This window comes from Piliocolobus tephrosceles, chromosome 9 (genome assembly GCF_002776525.5).
Source record: "Piliocolobus tephrosceles isolate RC106 chromosome 9, ASM277652v3, whole genome shotgun sequence".
NCBI lineage: Eukaryota > Metazoa > Chordata > Mammalia > Primates > Cercopithecidae > Piliocolobus > Piliocolobus tephrosceles.
The window spans coordinates 10761340-10780491 of record NC_045442.1 but is presented as its reverse complement, the minus strand read 5'-3'; the positions used below and the strand labels follow the sequence as shown (position 1 = coordinate 10780491).

At 38.9% G+C, this 19152-nt stretch overlaps 1 protein-coding gene across 6 annotated transcripts; it reads right to left on the bottom strand.

Annotated features, from left to right (window-relative positions):
• Positions 1 to 240: 240 nt before the first annotated feature.
• Positions 241 to 19093, bottom strand: IKZF5 (IKAROS family zinc finger 5). 6 transcript variants are annotated; one of them, XM_023224448.2, is made up of 5 exons: positions 18938 to 19093; positions 16972 to 17122; positions 8072 to 8237; positions 5443 to 5625; positions 241 to 4161 (listed from the first exon to the last, which is right to left on the bottom strand). In XM_023224448.2, the coding sequence occupies exons 3-5, from the start codon at positions 8202 to 8204 to the stop codon at positions 3218 to 3220; spliced, it is 1260 nt and encodes a 419-aa protein (XP_023080216.1). In that variant the 5' UTR covers positions 8205 to 8237; positions 16972 to 17122; positions 18938 to 19093; the 3' UTR covers positions 241 to 3217. The 6 variants fall into 6 exon arrangements, with proteins under 6 accessions (XP_023080216.1, XP_023080215.1, XP_023080214.1 ...); XM_023224447.3 differs by having other exon boundaries at positions 8072 to 8250; positions 18938 to 19073; XM_023224446.3 differs by lacking the exon at positions 16972 to 17122 and having other exon boundaries at positions 8072 to 8250; positions 18938 to 19065.
• Between the last annotated feature and the right edge of the window lie 59 nt (positions 19094 to 19152).

Below are 19152 nucleotides of genomic sequence, written 5' to 3'. Positions count from 1 at the left end.
GGGCAGGAGTCAAGTTAAATGGATCTTACATAAAGAGAAGAAACTACGAGGGGGACAAGTTGCAGGTATATGGAGCTGTTTTGGTTTTTAGCTCGTGATGAATCTTCTCAGGTAAGGTATTTTAGAAATTCAAAGCAGTGTAGCCATAAAATCTATTTCTTTCATTAACTTAACGTTTTACTAGCAGAAAATTACTAAAACACTAATTTGATCTTATTTTCTGAAAAAGAAAAATCAAGGTCATTAGAAAGTCTTATTTTTTATTTATTACAAAAGCAAAGCTTCATTCACAATATGAACTGCATACTAGATATAGTTATTTCCACATTAAACTGCTTTCCAGAATCCCTAAACAATATAGTGTATTTTACAACCGTAATGCAAGTTATGTTTTGCATACAAAATATGTTCTTTACATCAAAGCACATGTTAACAAAAACAAGTTCTAGAAAGCATGTATCCTCTAAGACTAATGAAAACGTTTTTAGCAGGGAATTTTAACAAAAATTAACATTCATTTGATAAATATTTTGTAGAACTTGAAATGAGGATTTTATCTCTGAGTTATTTTTTGTAGTATTCCCCTTGTTCAGTTTTTGCAGAAGAATGGCAAACACTTATTTCTAAAATGAAATAGCCCTGGAAACACCCAGTGGAATTTTTTCAAAGTAAAAGTCTAGCCTTAACTTGAATTTCAAGAAGTTGTAGCTACACACTACACTAGTAAAATCTGAAATAAAATTATTCCCAGTTAATCTCTTCACAGTTTCTTAAAAAAATATTAGTGGAGATAAATTATCTACCAACTTTAAAAATCTAAACATATGTTCACTGAACAAAAATAAATTTAGCTTCAGAACATTGCCTCTTAACGGCAAAGTACTATAAATAGTGCATGTTAAACTCTTCCCAGCAACTCATTTCTATAAAATATTTGATTAAAAATAAAATGAGAGAAACATTCAATACAGAAGGGAAGACATGAACATCTTTCCAAATACAGAATTTACCTCACAGGAAATTTAAATAAAATCTAAATATTTTAAAAAATACAATACCAAAAAAGCCTCTAAGGTAGATCTGCCTCAAAAATTTTAGTGCATTTAGAATAACTGTAGCTTCTAAGCATTAACACCTTTGGGATATCAACTGTGCTCTTTAAGTCATAGCAAAATTATAATTTTACATTCTAGTATGTAATTATGAAAAAATCTTTTCCATATTTAAATTAAAATGCACCTTCACAACATCCATGTTCAGTTGTTAGAAAAAAATGCATTTGACTGAGAATATAGAGTTAACAAGCTGGTTTTAACAAGGGAGTTATTTCTCTTTGTTTCATGAAAATTTTCACTTTCTATTTTGGGGTACTGCTTTTATCTGAGGAATAAAATGGGAAGAAAATCACCACAAAAGCTTCCAAATGACAACCTGTTTCTTTCTGGCAACTGATAAATAAATACTAAAGCCAAGTTATACACTTGGAAACTACCGCAGTAAAAAGGGATCTGAGCAGGCAGTGATTTAAGCAACAATGTAACAGAATTGTAGAATTTTAAAGTACAAGAGTTGACAAAGATTCCAGTTTGGAGAAACTGTCCTTGATGCTGCTCTTTAAACAATGCAGTAGCTTATTAGATCGGATGCTAAACTGCAAGAACTCATTACAGTGGCTTTTTAGCATCTGAAAGGGAAGGCAGAGGATCCATTAACTTGGCACCTGGGGTTTTTGTGGGTACATACCACCAATATTTCCCTTTCATTTACTATTAGAGGTCTTTTTTGGTTAATAGATGCTTAATATTCTCTTTTAAGATGCCAATTAGAAGCACATTCAACATATGAACAAAATTAAAAATAGAATTTTTGCAAAGTACACAGAAAAGAAACCAAGTTAGTAACAATATATTTTATTGTTTGACCAAGCTCTCTTCAGAGTATGTGAGTTATTACACAATATAAAAAACAATAGCCTCCTATTCAAAATGAATTACTCTATATTTATTAAGTCTTATTTTTATAAACAAATGTCATATTTATATGCATTTTATAGTTATTTCCACACCTTTTTATCCTTTCTCACTAAAGCAATGATTTAGTTTCTACATGGTTTCATCACTCTACATGAAGTCTGGTAAAACTGTAAATAAGAATTACAATTTGAATTCACAGAAAATATTTTAAACGGCTAATTCTGAAGAGGAGACAAGAATCCATTTTGGACATGTTCTCATTTTTGTAAATATGACTTCACTATCACATTTTCTCATGTGTTTCTATACCCACCTTTTCTTGGAAATTATGGGCAATAAATGGATAGAAGGAAGGAAAAGGAATCTTGAGAATTTGTTTGGAGGCTGCATTTTAATGTTAAGGAGGACTTCACTTTACCTCTTTGGTCATCAACGGAATAGGAAGAATAAGAGATTCTCATTATAGTTATCCACCTCACCTAACAGTAATGATATCAGAATGAAGGATTTAAATGAAAGTCAAACTGAGAGGGGAAAAAGGCATCTAGCACTCTAGTATATTTACCTGTGAAAATAAAAATCCAGTGGAAAACTGACGTGTTTAGACATTGAATAAACAAGTCATTTTAAATATTAAAAGAGTTTTCAATTTCAAGTCTTAACTGTTTTACATTTCCCCTTGTGGAAAAAAGAAAAATTTGCTAAACTGAAATAGCTTTACTATTATCAGTTGAAATGAAACTACCGATTCAACTTAAGAAATGTAAACTAAATGGTATTTCAATAAATAGCAATTTTTAAGGCAATTTCTGTACTAAACACTGAAATGAGTAGTAATAAATTCCGTTAAATTCTACTATTTTGAAATATGGCAGAAATAACATCCAGTTCAATGTATATTGAAACATCAAAAGTATGGATAAGCCTTTTGAAGTTTTTAAGGACCACAAATGTGAGAAATTCAAATGAACATCTTGTAAGATTATGACTGCACTCCAATTATCCAATGTCGAAAGGAAAAGAAAAGAGACACCAATGTGTCTAACTGTTCTAATATATAAATGACCCTGACCAGATTTTTATGAAAAAAAGGGAAAATTTTATTCCATTGTCAAATTTATATTCTATAAATATAATGTATAAGCCTTGAATTAGCAGACACTTTATTAGGGATGACCAAAACAAAGAACAAAACAAACCAAACCACAAAACAGCAAAACTAAGTAAAATATGACTATTTTCAATCAATGTTGGTTATGTTGCCCTCTTGCAAAATGACAGGCAAAATCATACTTGTTTTTACATTTGCATCCACATATATTACACTGAAAAGGATTTTCATACCCATGACATCCCATATGAATAGTGTAAAGGATGTTGTCTGCAAAGTACATATCACAGTGCTGGCAGTGGTGCAGAAGCTGAGGGTCCTGGACCGGCAGGGCTGGGGCTGGGGTGCTTGGCTGGCTGTTTCCTATGCTGGGAGTGCTCGTGTGGGCACTTGGCTCACTGCTTGGACCTGCCACTGGACTATAGTTCCTTTGACTATGGGATGGCCGAGGTTCTGGGCTTGTGGGAGAGGAGCTCTGAGGAATACTTGCTGATACAGCAGAAACTACTGCTTGGGTGGAGGGCTGCTGAATCATGAAAGGCTTTTCATCAGGGCAGGGAACTACATCAGGGGATGCAGGGTTTTGGTTTTCAGGTGGCAAACTGGACAACTGCCCTGCTAGAGTAGAGAGCTGATTCAAAGGGTTATCAACCATGAGTTCCTGGGGGTCCCTTGGAAGGCCACCAGTTGGTGTGGTTTTTGCCATACTTTCATAGGAGTCAGTCTGGATATTTGGGATTTCGTGGGTAAAATCGTTAAGGTAGTCTGGTTTCTGAACCACCATGGAAGGTGGACTTAAGTTGATTAGTGCTCTTCTGCTATAGCCTAGATTGCTTGTTTTCTTCTGTAAAACCCCCCACATTTTCTTGCTGCTTAAGGAAGACCTAGTACCTTTAATTGGTACCATCTTATGCTTGCGCCTTCGATGATGGGACAAGTTACTTCGATCACTGCAGCGGAAGGAACATAATTCGCATTTGTATGGTTTTTCTCCAGTATGAGAACGCATATGGGCTTCCAGATGACGCTCATAAGCAGATGCAAATGGACAAAGATGACATCGATGAGGTTTTTCACCTGTTTCAAAAGAAAAATGATGGAGAAACTACAAGAGTAGTTCATTTACGGAAAGTTTGCTTGTCCATTCATTGGACAACTGGAAATTGATCAAAAAGAAAAATGCTTTCAGAAAGTCATATTTGCATAGCATATGAGATTGTTAAAATTTGTAAATAAACCCACAAACTGAAATAAAACTTAAGAACTCATCAGCAACAACTTGAGATATGCATTGATGTTATATTAGTCAATACAGTATAAAAACTTATGGCTTCAAATGCATTTAGAGAGAAGAAACAGCACAACTGAAATATTTCTAGTAATAGTCTTACATAATAATGAGTTTATCAAAAGTATGTCTGAGTTATATGTTCATGTATACATTTATATACAAACACAGTCACACACATACACACATATGCATACCCTTTCCTCACAGAAAAAAAAAAATACAAAAAAAGCTTTTTTAAAAGTCCTTATATGAAATAGAAAGCTCAGAATTGAAATGGGCTTGCTAGTCTGAGTTATGCAAAGCATCCCTTCAAAATTGCTAGTGCTTCTCCTCCATCTTCCTACTCTTCAGCTGCCAGAAGGAATAATTATAGTTAATATTGTTAACTGAAGACTGCCCAATTATGTGAAATAAACATTTGGAATATGAGATGTAGAGTCATTCATCTAATAAGTATGTGTCACATGCCCTCCTAGGCTCTGGTGGTACAAAGATGGTCTTGTCACAATCCCTGTCCTCAAGAGGCTCTCAGGCCACGATGATGTGATGAATGAGCACAGGATGCATGAAGCACACAGGAAGGACGTCTGACCTGGTCTTGGGCAGGGGCAGATGTAGTTGGGAAAGTTTCTCAGAAGGGACAGCTAAAGTGAGATCTGGGATTAGCAGTACCATCTGCAACTGTATACTTTCTGAAACTTTTCCCCCTTTCGACAACTGGGCAACTGAAATGTAATAGGATAAAGATTAAAACATTTTATCACATCGCAGTGCTTTAGCATTATTCCTTCCCAATCTGAGAGGCAGACAGATGTTGAGAGATTATTTGTATCAAGAGGGAAACATGGCTAAGGAAGGAGAGGATCTACAAAGGGCTTCACTTCTGACCTGTTTGTACGTTGTTATGTTGTTGCTTTGTAAAAATGGAGTAACTTTCCCATTTATTCGAACTTTACATAAACCTTCATTTTTGAATATTAAAACTATTTCTATGACAAACCAACCTGCCCCCCTTGGCCCTTCTCCTACCCTCACAGAAATGCTTTTTCCAGCTGTCTTTCCATTACCTGTGTGGATTCTGATGTGTTCAATAAGCCGGGCTGTTCCTTTGCTGGCATAGTTGCAGTACCGACACTTGAGCTTCCCATCAAAGGTCCTTTCAAACCCGTCTACTAACATTCCTGAGTTTTCATCCAGGGAAACTTCAACAGATGGGTGATCAAGTCCATTTTGATCACCATCTGTTCCAGCTATAAACAAAGTACAGCAAAAGAAATTATGCATCTCAGAATCAACTCAATTTAGGATTTCAGTTTTAAGTGGTTGAAAATCTTATAAATTGACAGTTCACTTCCCACAAAAGTTAAATCCATTTTATAACAGACTTTCTGAACTGAGGCTAATTTTATACAAAAACAGTAATACATTCTGTTATTATATTCTGAGAACCTTTGGGGGATCTCAAATTATTTACACAAGGCCAGTGTGGTGGCTCATACCTATAATCCCAGAACTTTGGGAGGCAGAGGTGTGGGGATAGCTTGAGGCCAGGAGTTACAGACCAGCCTAGCCAACATGGCAAAACCCTGTCTCTACTTAAAAGAGAAAAACAAAAAAAGTTAGCTGGGCATGGCGGTTTAGATGAATTTATTAGATGAATGACTCTACATCTCATATTCCAAATGTTTATTTCACATAATTGGGCAGTCTTCAGTTAACAATATTAACTATAATTATTCCTTCTGGCAGCTGAAGAGTAGGAATATGGAGGAGAAGCACTAGCAATTTTGAAGGGACCTGCAGTCCCAGCTACTCAGGAGGCTGAGACACGAGAATCGCTGGAATCCAGGAGGCAGAGGTTGCAGTGAACCAAGACTGCGCCACTGTACTCCAGCCTGGGCGACAGAGCAAGACTCTGTCTCAAAAAAAAGAAAACAAAATTATTTACACACACATTGTATTTGTCCTTAACATGTTTTTGAAGAAGAGAACAGGTGAGGAGGAAGGGGAATAAAGAGATTCCCTGGAGAGTGATGGCACAGTTACACAGGTGTTTAGCACCCTGGCTATTTCTACAACTGTAAGTGGCAAAGAATCTCCAAAACCCTAACTCTATTTTAGTCTGAAGCAGTGAATGAGTTTACCACATCCCACTGTTTATACAAGCGTTCTAGATCTCCGTTCCATTCACGATCTTAAAATTCTAATTAAGCACATAAAGGAAACTATTGTCCCTGATACCTCTGAAGGTTAGGGTTTTAAGAATCTCAGAGAGAAAAGATGTTTGGCTGTTTGCTTTTAAGATAATCTGACTACTTTTTTGTAGAAAGAAACTGAAGAGACCTGGTGCTCACAATCAAGAAAATCAGCAAATGGCTGGGACTACAACCCTGGTCTCTTGAATCCTGTCTGGAAATCTGCGTGTTAGAAAGAAATTTCCATTCCTACAGCTTCAAAGGAAAAGGTCTACTCCATCTCAGGAGGTAACAGTGCTGGCAGGCACAATTCAAGCCCCCTGCTTCACTGGTTCCTCACTCCTCACTAGGAGAAGTGATTCTGCTGGTTGAGACGAGACCAATATACAAGAGGGCAACACTGCGTTAGAGGGACAAGGCTCAGTGTCTTCCTCTCTCCCACTGCTTTCCCAAGCCAGTCACTATCACATTTTAATGTGTATATGAATTACTTGGGGGATCTTATGAAAACACAGATTATAATTCAGTAGATCTGGGGTGGTGTCTGGTGTTTTGTATTTCTAACAAGCTCCCAGGTGATGCCTGGTCCCTGCTGCCAGTCCCTGGATTATAAGGCCCTACCCAGACTATCTAGGTCAGGGGGTCAGCAAACTTTTTCTATAGGCATGAGATAGTAAATGTTTCAGGCTTTGTGGGCCATATGGTCTCTAACACAACTACTCAACTCTGCTGTTTCAGCACAACAAACAAAAAAAGCTATAGAAAATATGTAAACAAATGAGCATATCTGTGTTCCAATTAAATTTTATGTGTACTCAAGTTTGAAATTCACAGAATTTTAATATATCATTACATTATTCTTCTTTTGACACTTTTAAAACCACCTTTAAATGTAAAAACCATTCTCAGCTTGCAGGCCTTACAAAAACAGCAGTCCAGATGGGGGCCCACAGGCTATAGTTTGCTGATCTCCGAGCTAGGTTAGGAATAAATTCCAGTTTTTTGTGGCAAGCAAATTAGACAAAATTTACCTCTAGCAAGCTCAAGGAGGTTACCACTTTCTCTATTTTCGTTTCTCTTCTTGGATAGGTAAATATGGTCAGCTCTTTCTTCATTTTAAGAGAGAAGAAACTGAAACCCCTATTTTGGTCTCAGGTCGAATCCAGATTTCCTGATGGCCTAATCGTTTGTATGGTGAAGCTGATGTTCCAGTCCCCTTTGGGTTCCTTGTGTCTAATGCTAGCTCATAAAAACTGGAGGACAGGAAGGGTATTTGGAGCCCCTAACCTTCCAACAAGGCCATAATGCATCTCCAGACCATGTTAAGCACTCTCCAGCAGAAGTCTGATATGTTTTAAAAAGGGGGAAAAATGCCCTGTATCTTTCTAGAAAAAAACAGAATGATTCACATTAATGCGCAGTGGCCTTCACAGTAACAGCTACACACAATCATAGTAGTGTATAAAAAGTGAATTATTCAGTAGTATTAAAATGAGTCTACCTCCCTGAAGAGCCTCTGCTTCTTTGTCTCCACTAACTGATCCAGAAATCATGTTCACATGATGGGTCTGCTGAGTCAGGTATTCCTGAAAATCTTTCACGAAGTCCAAAGGCTCTGGTTTTTTTTCACCCATCTTTGCTTTTTTAACGTTTACAGTCTGTTATACCTAGAAAACAAAACTGAAATAATTTTACACTATTTAGGGAGATCTAGTACATAGTAAACAAATGACAAAGACTATTTTGTGCAAGACACTATACAAAGCAAGAGAAAACACAGTGCCTGCCTTTCAGTATCTTATAATCTTCCTGGTGAACTAAAGAAGACATATACAAAATGGCAAAAAATCAATATATTTAATAATTAAATATAAATAGGGATTCAAACTTAGTCATAGAGGATGGGAAGAAATTTCAAAGGCAGAAAAAAACAGAAAACAAGTTCAGATTAAAGAAATAAGAACACAAGCAGAAATCATCGATGAAGAAGACAATAAAGAAACCAAGCAGGCCGGAGACCAACAAAGGGAGAACTTGTCCCTACAAAAAAAAAAATGTTTTTAATTAGCTGGGTGTGGTGGCACATGCCGATGATTCCAGCTTCAAAGGAAAAGTCTACTCCATCTCAGGAGGTAACAGTGCTGGCATGCACAATTCAAGCCCCCTGCTTCACTGGTTCCTCACTCCTCACTAGAAGTAAGGAGGCTGAGGTAGGAGAATTGCTTGGGTCTGAGTGGTCGAGGCTGCAGTGAGCCGTGATCGCACCACTGGACTCCATCCTGGTGGACAGAATGAGACCATTTTCTGGATGATGGACATGTTGCTTATCTGTGCTATTCTTATGCAGTTGCTACTAGCCACATATACCTACTGAGGCACTTGAAATTTGGCTAATACAAATGACCTGAGTTTTTAATTTTATTAATTTAAATAGAAATAGCTGCATGTTGCTAGTGACTACCAGCAAAGGCTCTTAGACACAGTGTTCACATGAATGAGTAGTCTGCAAATAAGTGGTCTAGAACTAGGGGTTGCAGAGTTTTTATGAAGGGCCAGATAGTAAATATTTTAGGCTTTGCAAGCCATGCTCATCTTTGCTGCAATTACTCAACTGTCACTGTAAGCAGCCATGGACAACAGACAGCCATAGACAATATGTACACAAATGGGTGGGGCTGTGTTCCAATTAGGCTTTATAAAAACAGGCATTGAGCCAGATTTGGCCTACAGGCCTTAGCTTCCCAACCCCCGCTCTAGAAATATCCAAATCACCACTTCTACTACCTATTATCCTATCCACTCCAAGACTAGGAAAAAAAAGAAAAAAGAAAATCCCTGACACTAGTGTAGAAAACCTCTTGTGGGTTCTGCAATCACAAGCTGGTCTTCACCAGGTTTATGGCCCAAATTCACCAATAAAATAGCCAAAACGTTTTCTAGTAAGAGTAAGATGAGGAAGTCTAGCACCTGGGAGACAAAAAGTCTTTTCTTCCAGTAAAAACAATTTTTATGCAAATAAGTACAATTCTCTGGTAAATATACCTTATGATAAAATATTCTTTTACTAAACTCAAACTATTTAACGAATAATTTTCCATCTAAAAAAGCTTCCATCTTTAGTAGCCAGTGGTAGGCATCAAAAAATTACTCACTTTCAACACATATGCTTAACTTTTTCTTGAAGTCTCATACATACACAGAAAAGCACATAAATTATAAGAGCAGAGCTCAATGAATTGTCACAAAATGAACACATTCATAAAATCAGCAACACAATCAAGAAACAGAAGGCTGCCGGCATCCCAGAAGCCCCCCTGGTGTACCCTTCCAAAGCTAGGACCCTCTGCCCTGACAAGGGTTACAGCCATCCTGACTTCCGACTCTGTAGATTAGTTTTGTCTGTTCTTCAACTTGATGTAAACGGAATCACACACTATGAACCTCTGTCTGATTTCTGTCACTCAACATTATAATTGTAAGAGTCATCCATATTGCTGCATGCAACTGAAGTTTGCTCAGATTGACTGCTGGAGTCTGTTGTGTGACCGTGCCACAACTAATCTCTTATACTGTTTTTAGATCATCTGGGTAATTTCCAGTAATTGGCTGCTGTGAATAAAGTTTCCAGGAACATATTACTACATGTTTTTTGATTACATACATATTTCTGTTCGTTGTATAGGAGTGAAACTGCTGGATCAAAGGCATGCATATATTCGGTTTTAGATAATGCCAAATAGGTTTTCAAAGTGATTATAGCAATTTACACTCCCACTAGCAGTAAACAAGAGTTCTGCTCCCCATCCTTGACAATACTTGGGCATTTTTTGCCTTTTTCGTTTTAGCTGTTCTGGTGGGTGTCTGGTGGTATCACATTAGTTTTAATTTAGATTCCTTGATGGCTAATGAAGATGTAAACTTTTTAATATATGCTAATTAACCACTTAGATACCCTCTGTTGTGTAATGTCTGCTCATACCTTTTGCTTATTTTTCTATTGTGTTGTCTTTTCCTAATATGGAAGAATGCTTTATGAGTCCTTTATTAGGATATGTGCATCTTAAGTGTCTTCTCCCACTGTGGTTGCCTTTTCATTTTCTTTTCTTTTCTTTTTTTTTTTTGAGATGGAGTCTGGCTCTGTTGCCCAGGTTGGAGTGCAGTGGCGCGATCTCTGCTCACTGCAAGCTCCGCCTCCCAGGTTCACGCCATTCTCCTGCCTCACCCTCCCAAGTAGCTGGGACTACAGGCGCCCACCACCATGCCAGGCTGATTTTTTTTGCATTTTTAGTAGAGATGGGGTTTCAGCATGTTAGCCAGGAGGGTGTTGATCTCCTGACCTCGTGATCCGCCCGCCTCAGCCTCCTGAAGTGCTGGGATTACAGACATGAGCCACCGCACCCAGCCTTCACTTTCTTAATGGTAATTTTTGATGAACAAAAGCTCTTAATATAGTACAATTTACCCATTTTTATCCTTTACATTTAGAGTTGTTTGTGTCCTAAATCCTTGCCTACATCTTACTGGAAGATGTTCTCCTATACTTCCTTCTAAATGCTTTTTATCTTACCTTTCATATTTTTATCTGGACTTGAGTTTTGTGTATGGTGGGAGGTAAAAGTCAAAGCATACTTTTTTCCAAAAAGATATCCAACTGTCCCAGCATGTGTACCTACCAGATCGGCCTTTCTCTACTAAGCTCCAATGTCTCCTTTTTAAATCAAATGGTTATATGTATGTGGTTCTGCTTCTGGATTCTCTATTCTGTTCCACTAGCCTATCTGTCCTTGCAGCCATACCAGATAGTCTTAATAATAAGTCTTGCTATCACAGTAATTTAAGTCCCCCAGCTTTGTTTTTCTTCTTCAAGAATAGACTGTTACTGGTCCTTTTCAGCCTGTTTTTAAACCGTAGAACTGTAGGGTTGAGGAATGAGGGGTTCCACAAAAGCAGATTTTCCAATTTACAAAAATATGACCAACTTTTTAAGAATCAAAACTACTTTGACTTAACTAGAAATCTACTGGAAATAGACCAAGATTTGATATACCACTAATATGAATTATTGTACTTTACAACCACTCAGTAACACAGGGCTGTTTTTGTTTTCCCTGTTTTCTGGCTTCAGACTGATAAATCTTATCTTCATACCTCGTCGTCTTCTCTCTTCACATCTAGTCTGTTCTTTATTCCAAACAAATTTAGCCAAATAAGGACTTACAGGTAACTGAATTCTCACTTTTCTTAATTCAATACTTGTGAATCGTTCCTTTCCTCCCTTTTTAGAAGCTATGGTAGCTCCAGGAGCTTTTAAAAATTATCAGTGGCCGGGCATGGTGGCTCACGCCTGTAATCCCAGCACTTTGGGAGGCCGAGGCGGGTGGATCACAAGGTCAAGAGATCAAGACCATCCTGGCCAACATGGTGAAACCCCATCTATACTAAAAATACCAAAATAATTAGCCGGGCATAGTGGCGGGCGCCTGTAATCCCTGCTTCTCAGGAGGCTGAGGTAGGAGAATCGCTTGAACCCGGGAAGCAGAGGTTGCAGTAAGCTGAGATTGCACCACTGCACCCCAGCCTGGCGACAGAACAAGACTCTGTCAAAAAAAAAAAAAAAAAAAAAAAAAAAAAATTATTACTGCCAGGCACGGTGGCTCATGCCTATAATCCCAGCATAATCCCAGCACTTTGGGAAGCTGAGGTGGGCAGATCAGAAGGTCAAGAGTTCGAGACCAGCCTGGCCAGCATGGTGAAACCCCGTCTCTACTAAAAATACAAAAAAATTAGCCAGACATAGTGGCAGGCACCTGAAATCCCAGCTACTTGGGAGGCTGAGGCAGGAGAACTCAGCCTGTTTGAACCCAGGAGGCAGAGGCTGCAGTGAGCTGAGATTGTGCCACTGCACTCCAGCCTGGGAGACAGAGCGCGACTCCGTCTCAAAAAAAAAAAAAAAATTACTACCCCTTTTCAGGTAGAAAAGCCTATTTTTTAGAAAACTGTCTAGAAAGTTGAGGCTACCGAAAGTTTATCCTCTGGACAAATAGAATATAGACAACTCTCTATATCCAAAGGTTCTGTTATCTGTTGATTCAACCAATTGCAAAACAAAATTATTTGGAAAAACTGGATGGTTGCATCTATATTGAACATGTACAGACTTTTTTTTTCTTTTTTTTTGAGATGGAGTTTCGTTCTTATTGCCCAGGCTGTAGTGCAATGGCGCAATCTCCGCTCACCGCAACCTCTGCCTCCCAGGTTCAAGCAATTCTCCTGCCTCAGCCTCCAGAGTAGCTGGGATTACAGGTGCCCTCTACCACACATGGCTGATTTTTTGTATTTTTAGTAGGGACGGGGTTTCACCAGACTTTTGGGGGGGGTCATAATTCCCTAAACAATACAGTATAACTATTTACATAACATTTACACTGTATTAGGTATTATAAATAATCTAGAGCTTAAAGTATACAAAAGGATGAGACTGTGAGTTATATGCAAATACTAAGCCATTTTATATAAAGAACTGGAGCACCCATAAATTTGGTATCTACAGGGGTCCTGGAACTAGTACCTACTGGATACGGAGGTAGAACCATATTTTGGTATTAAGTCAAACTCGCTAGCTTTAAGACTGAATAGGGAGGGACCTCTCTCAGCCTTAGTTTCCTAGTTCGTAAAATGGAATCATAATCCAATTTGCAGTACTATCTTAAGTTTTATAGGTAAGTATACATAAAGTATATTGTGACATGTATTGCATATGGTAGGCTATCAGAAAATGGTAGCCATTTTTCTAATAATTATTTTTGTAGCAAAAAAACCAAATGGTTATGACTTGGATTTTAAAATTCTCACCACCCCTGATTCAGTTATTCACCTTTTTCTATCGGTTCATCAATGTGGTTGGGAGAATATACTGAACATCTATTTGTTTCTTAGTTACAATAAAACAAAGATGTTCCACTTTAGTCTCAAGTAATCCCAATTTGCAATTTTTCAAATCACTTTGCAATTTCTCAAACTCATCTCTGCTTATTTTACTTACAGGCCACCTCTTTAAATCACTTGCTTTAGTCTGGCTCAATTTTCTGAATCTTAAGAATTATTGTTGGCTTTTGAACACATTTGTTTCAGTTGTTTTCTTCCCCATCTTATCACCTTTATTTGAACTAGTTCTCAGTTTATTTATCATTGTGTTACTATTTGTTTTGTTGACTGCAGTTGATTGTGCTGATTATCTGTCCTTTAAGTTTGCTCTTGGTGGGAAAATGTAAGCTAGTCAGCTCCAATGAAAAAGACTATCAAGAATAAGATCTAGGAAAACACTTTTTTAATTTGTAAAAGCTGTATAGCCCTATAGATTGTCTGTGTTCTAATTATAAAAGCTATAATGAAGAAAGAAATCCCAGTATTTACATTGTAACTTAGCATCACTTCTTGCCAATCAGTTCACATGAAAACTAATAAATTTCCCCTGGAAAATGTCTGAATGTACTTTCACAGGCTTCTGGAAGCAAGATAATCCTTACCAAATCTTGATTAGAAAGCATAACATTGCTACAGTACAACATGTGACAGTGCAGTAAAAACACACAAGACTGCCAGAAAGCAAGCAGAAGAAAATGATATTTTTATACATGCATCTCAAGTTTAAGAACACAAATGAGCCTAATTACAGAGGACGGCTGGCATATTTTGACAGTCTTGGCTATTATCACATTGTCACATTATAAACTTCACTGTGTTCCCTGCCATAAATTGTGTGCTGCTTTTCAACCATAATGCATGATAAAATTAAAAAAAATAAAAGAATGACTCTGAAATGAGAAGATAACATTGTAACATTGCAAACATGAAGAAAAACTCTTCTTAAAGTAGAATTTGAAATATATTAGTATGCTTTATAAACTTAAACGTCCTGTCATGATTTAAAAATTAAGTGTCATTTCATCCCTAAGCATTTTTGTGCCCACTTGACCCGCATGGCCTCTATCCCATATATCCATATACACAGGGTATGACAGGTGCTCGCAAAGCCTGAGTCTACAGTAGACAATATACACAGGGTATGACGGGTGCTCGCAAAGCCTGAGTCTACAGTAGACAATATACACAGGGTATGACGGGTGCTCGCAAAGCTCCGGTCTATAGTAGACCATATACACAGGGTATGACAGGTGCTCACAAAGCTCCGGTCTACAGTAGACCATATACACAGGGTATGACAGGTGCTCGCAAAGTTCAAGTCTATAGCAGACCATATAGACAGGGTATGACGGGTGCTCGCAAAGCCCGAGTCTATAGCAGAGACACATATGAATGAGAGGTGCCTAAAGTGAAGTACAGTCTCGGGCTCAAAACTCAGCTTTCTACATCTCAAGTCAGTATTTCTAAGCACAATAAATTGAAAAATAGTAATAATTCTGAAACTAGGCTGGACATGGTGGCTCATGCCTATAATCCCAGCACTTTCAGAAGCTAAGGTGGGAGGACTGCCTGAGCTCAGGAGTTCAAGACCAGTCCAGGCAACATAGCGAGACCTCATCTCTACTTTTTAAAAAGAAAAAAAAAATTCTGCAACTACAAAAGACTTCCTCTTATAGAAAGAAAATAAAGGTTTTCTATCCGAGTCATTTTCCTGTCTTTAATGTAATTATCATCAGTCTCAGGTCTCAAAGTTTCATCTAGGAATTCCACAAATTAACTGATGCCCAGAGATGCCTCTAAGGCACTGATAAATTTTAAAACCTTTGCAAACATAATAAAATATACTTTAGAAAATCCACAAACTATAATTTTTTTAGTGGTATCTTTCCCACACTGGACATGAACTCAATACCTTGGAGTTAGCCAAAAGATTACTTACTTTACACAAAATTTCAATATGTGATATGATGTCATCTGAACAAGAAATATACTTAAGTATTCTCCAGTATTATTATAGATGTGGGTGGTGTTATTACAACTCAGATGTACTCTTTCTGCTGGTATTGTCATGGACTGAATGTTTATGTCCCTAAAAGCTGATATGTTGAAATTCTAACCCCTAATTTGATGGTATCTGGAGTGGGGCCTTTGAGAGATAATAGGGTTATAAAGGTGAAGTCCTCTAAATGGGATTAATGCCTTGTGAAGAGATCCCAGAGATCTTGCTTCCTCTCTGCTCTTTGCCATGAGAGGATACAACCAGAAAGCAAGCCCTCCCCAGATACCTGATCTCTTGGCACCTTGATATTAAGATTTCCCAGCCTCCAGAACTGTGAAAAATAAGTGTTTGTTTAAACCACCCAGTCTATGGTAATTCGTTATAGCAACCTGAACTAAGATATCTAATCATATCAACCAAAGAGAACAATATTCCCATACTTTATGATGATTGTTCCTTATGATATAGCAAAATTCCCAAGTCCTTCCTGTGATTATTCTGATTAAAGTTACGTTGAATTTAGTATGACATTCCATGGGGTGTAGGTGGATATCTATATAGAAACTGGCTAGGGTATATCTAAAGTATTATCATGCCAGTAGCATCACCCAAATTATTATTCAAGGCTCAAAATTAATGCTTTTAGAAAACAACCAGAAGCTATGCAAGCCGGTAGGGGAAAAAGAGGTGTATGATAATCAAGCTTTGATATCCCAAAGGACAGGAAAACCTCTACCTCAAGTAGATAATTTAAGCTAATTTCTGATCTTCCTTGGTTTCTGATAAAGGATTTATTTTGTATGAAGTCCTCTGATCTTTCTTCTTCAGTCTCATAAATGTAAAGCAGTAGATCAATGCAAGCATATATACATGCACCCCCCCACCTCTTAACCAGTAGCTAATAATTTAAAACACAGGCACTGAAATGCAAATTAGGAGGCACTCACAACTATGAAACAACCAGAGAAGAGGCTCTCTGACCTATCTTCCTTCTATGTTTTTTATAAACTGTGGGAGAATTTTGAGAACATGATTAGGGAACAGCAGGATACGTTTCCTTCACCTAGCGTTCATGAGAAGTCTTACTTCTCATGGGTAGCCATAAGGAAGAATACAGTATTAGCAACTAACTTACTTACATAATAATTTATGGGTTAGGCAGGCCTATACACATAAAGTGATTTCAGTTCAATAGATGTGTTTACCCTCCATAGCCTAATAATTATGGTCACTGAGATTTACTCTGCTACAGAACACATATAAACAGTCAACGCTGACAAATAAGGATTGGTTTCTATGGAGTAACATGGGCCTTCAAAAATAATTAGAACTTAATTCCTGATTTCAGAACTGTCAAAAACTCTTGAAGGCAAAAAAGGAAATTATGAGGCTCTGAGAAATCAGAAATCAAAATATAAAAATAAAATATAAGTAAAACCATGCTGAAAGAAATCAGAAGAGAAATTATACAATCTAACCTTTTCACCCCAAATCAGTTCCTCCTTTTTCTTGCCACTCCAACATTGATGAAATGTAGAGTAATTGAAATTTACTCTGGAGATACAGCAAGTGACTCCAAAAGGCCATGGAGAGAGAATTTCAACTAAAATTGAAAAGCCATACAGAGGTCTGCACAAAAAACAAACAAAAAGCACACCACAAATCAAAACCTTTAAGATAAGAACGTAATTAGCATCTACAGGTTGAATGAGCTAATAACTTATGCCAATCTTATCATTACATTAGCTGAAAAGAAAACGAACTGACAGATAATCAAAGAACAAAGCAGTAGCTTCACTTCAGCAAAAACTCCATAGGATCACCAAAGAATAACTGGTGTGACTATCGTTTTCTCACTGGTGGATTCGTTTTTGGCAAGATTTTTAATGTCTAAATTTAAGTTAAACTTCAGTTTAACGAAATTAAAATTAACTTCATTTAGTCACAGTACACTTTTTTTTTTTTTTTGAGACGGAGTCTCGCTCTCGCTCTGTCGCCCAGGCTGGAGTGCAGTGGCCGGATCTCAGCTCACTGCAAGCTCCGCCTCCCGGGTTCCCGCCATTCTCCTGCCTCAGCCTCCCAAGTAGCTGGGACTACAGGCGCCCGCCACCTCACCCGGCTAGTTTTTTGTATTTTTTAGTAGAGACGGGGTTTCACCGTATTAGCCAGGATGGTCTCGATCTCCTGACCTCGTGATCCGCCCGTCTCGGCCTCCCAAAGTGCTGGGATTACAGGCTTGAGCCACCGCGCCCGGCCCACAGTACACTTCTAAAACGGTAAGCCTAGGACTGCTGAACAGCTATAGTTGCATAAAAACAATGCATTAGTCCTAAATAGGGAAATGGGAAAGGGCTTTAAAAAAAAAAAAATGTACATCCGATAAGGGCACATCTGAATCCCATCCTTTTTATCCTATCACAACACAAAACAGTTACGGTTTTCTGGGAAACATCCTAGACCGCTAGGGGAAAATAACACCAGACATTTCAATTCACTGTAACGAACTCTCATCAATAATAATAACCTCTAGCTGTTGTGACAACATGACATAAATCAAAATTAAATTGAATTTTTGAAATCGTTAGTTCCGACGTTTAAGTAGTTTTAAATAAGTTCTTTCAAAACTGAATTTCCTCATATCACATAATTTAAGACGCCTTTATTTCTTCTCCCGCTTGTCACACCTCTTTCGGGTTCTGACCAGCACATCAGGGGGACTTTAAGTAGGCCACGTGGTTAGTGTTTGCTAGAACTCGTTTAGCTTCAGATCCAGTAATCGAGCATGCTAGGCTTGGCTACTCGCACTCCACACAGTTTATCCAGAGATCTAAACCCCGAATGAACCCAAATAGTTATTCGCTACAATGTCTTTCTCAAATCTCACATGTTCCTAAAATAAGGGTGCCCATGCAGTAGACACGGATCCGGGCAGGATCATTAGATAAAATACGAAGGCTTTAAACGTCCTTCTCCCAACGAGCAGCCTGGGACCGGCGTTGGGGCGGCAGCCTCACCAGGATTCGGAGCGACATCCTCGCCAGGATTCGAAACACCTAGGAGACCCGCGCCCGCCTGACTCCCTTCGCCCCTGGGACCCCGTGAAGACGCAAACCTCCGGACGCCTCCCGCAGAACCACCTGTCAGAGCCAGGCAGCAGTTCCCGCCTCAGAGCCTCCGAGGTCCTGCCCGACGGCGCCGACAGCAGGAGACCCCGCTCCCTCAGGGTTCTCGTGGCCATAGGCGCCGCACTCCACCGCACTCCGGCTAAGGAGGTCCCTGGCCATCACCTGCCCGCCTACTGACCACGCCCGACCCTCCGCGGAACTGAGTCTCTCGCCGGATCAGCCGGCCCGCGGCGAACCCAGCTCTCGCCTCCGGCTGCTCCTTCTTATCCGCCCTGTCCCGCCGCGTCGCCGCCGTCCGAGCCGGCAGCCTGCTACTTACCTCCTGACAGCTGCATCGAGTAAACCACACCGCCTTGTTCAACGCCGTCGCCGCCGCCGCCGTCTTCGTCACCGTCGCAGTCGCCGCCGCCATCTTTGTTGTGTCTCCGACTCCCTTCCCGCCCCCCGCCTTGCTCAAGTCTCGCGTGAACAGGATGGAGGGCGGAAACGAGGAGGGGCCTGTTTGTCTCTCTCGGGGTTCCGTAGGCAGCAGTG

Excerpts from the sequence above, each read along its gene's own strand:
- IKZF5 (XM_023224448.2), bottom strand. The coding sequence starts at position 8,204 with ATGGGTGAAAAAAAACCAGAGCCTTTGGACTTCGTGAAAGATTTTCAG. Across the intron at positions 5,626-8,071 it reads AGCAGAGGCTCTTCAGGGAG|CTGGAACAGATGGTGATCAA; the intron begins GTAGACTCATTT and ends CTTTGTTTATAG. Across the intron at positions 4,162-5,442 it reads ACACATCAGAATCCACACAG|GTGAAAAACCTCATCGATGT; the intron begins GTAATGGAAAGA and ends CTTTTGAAACAG.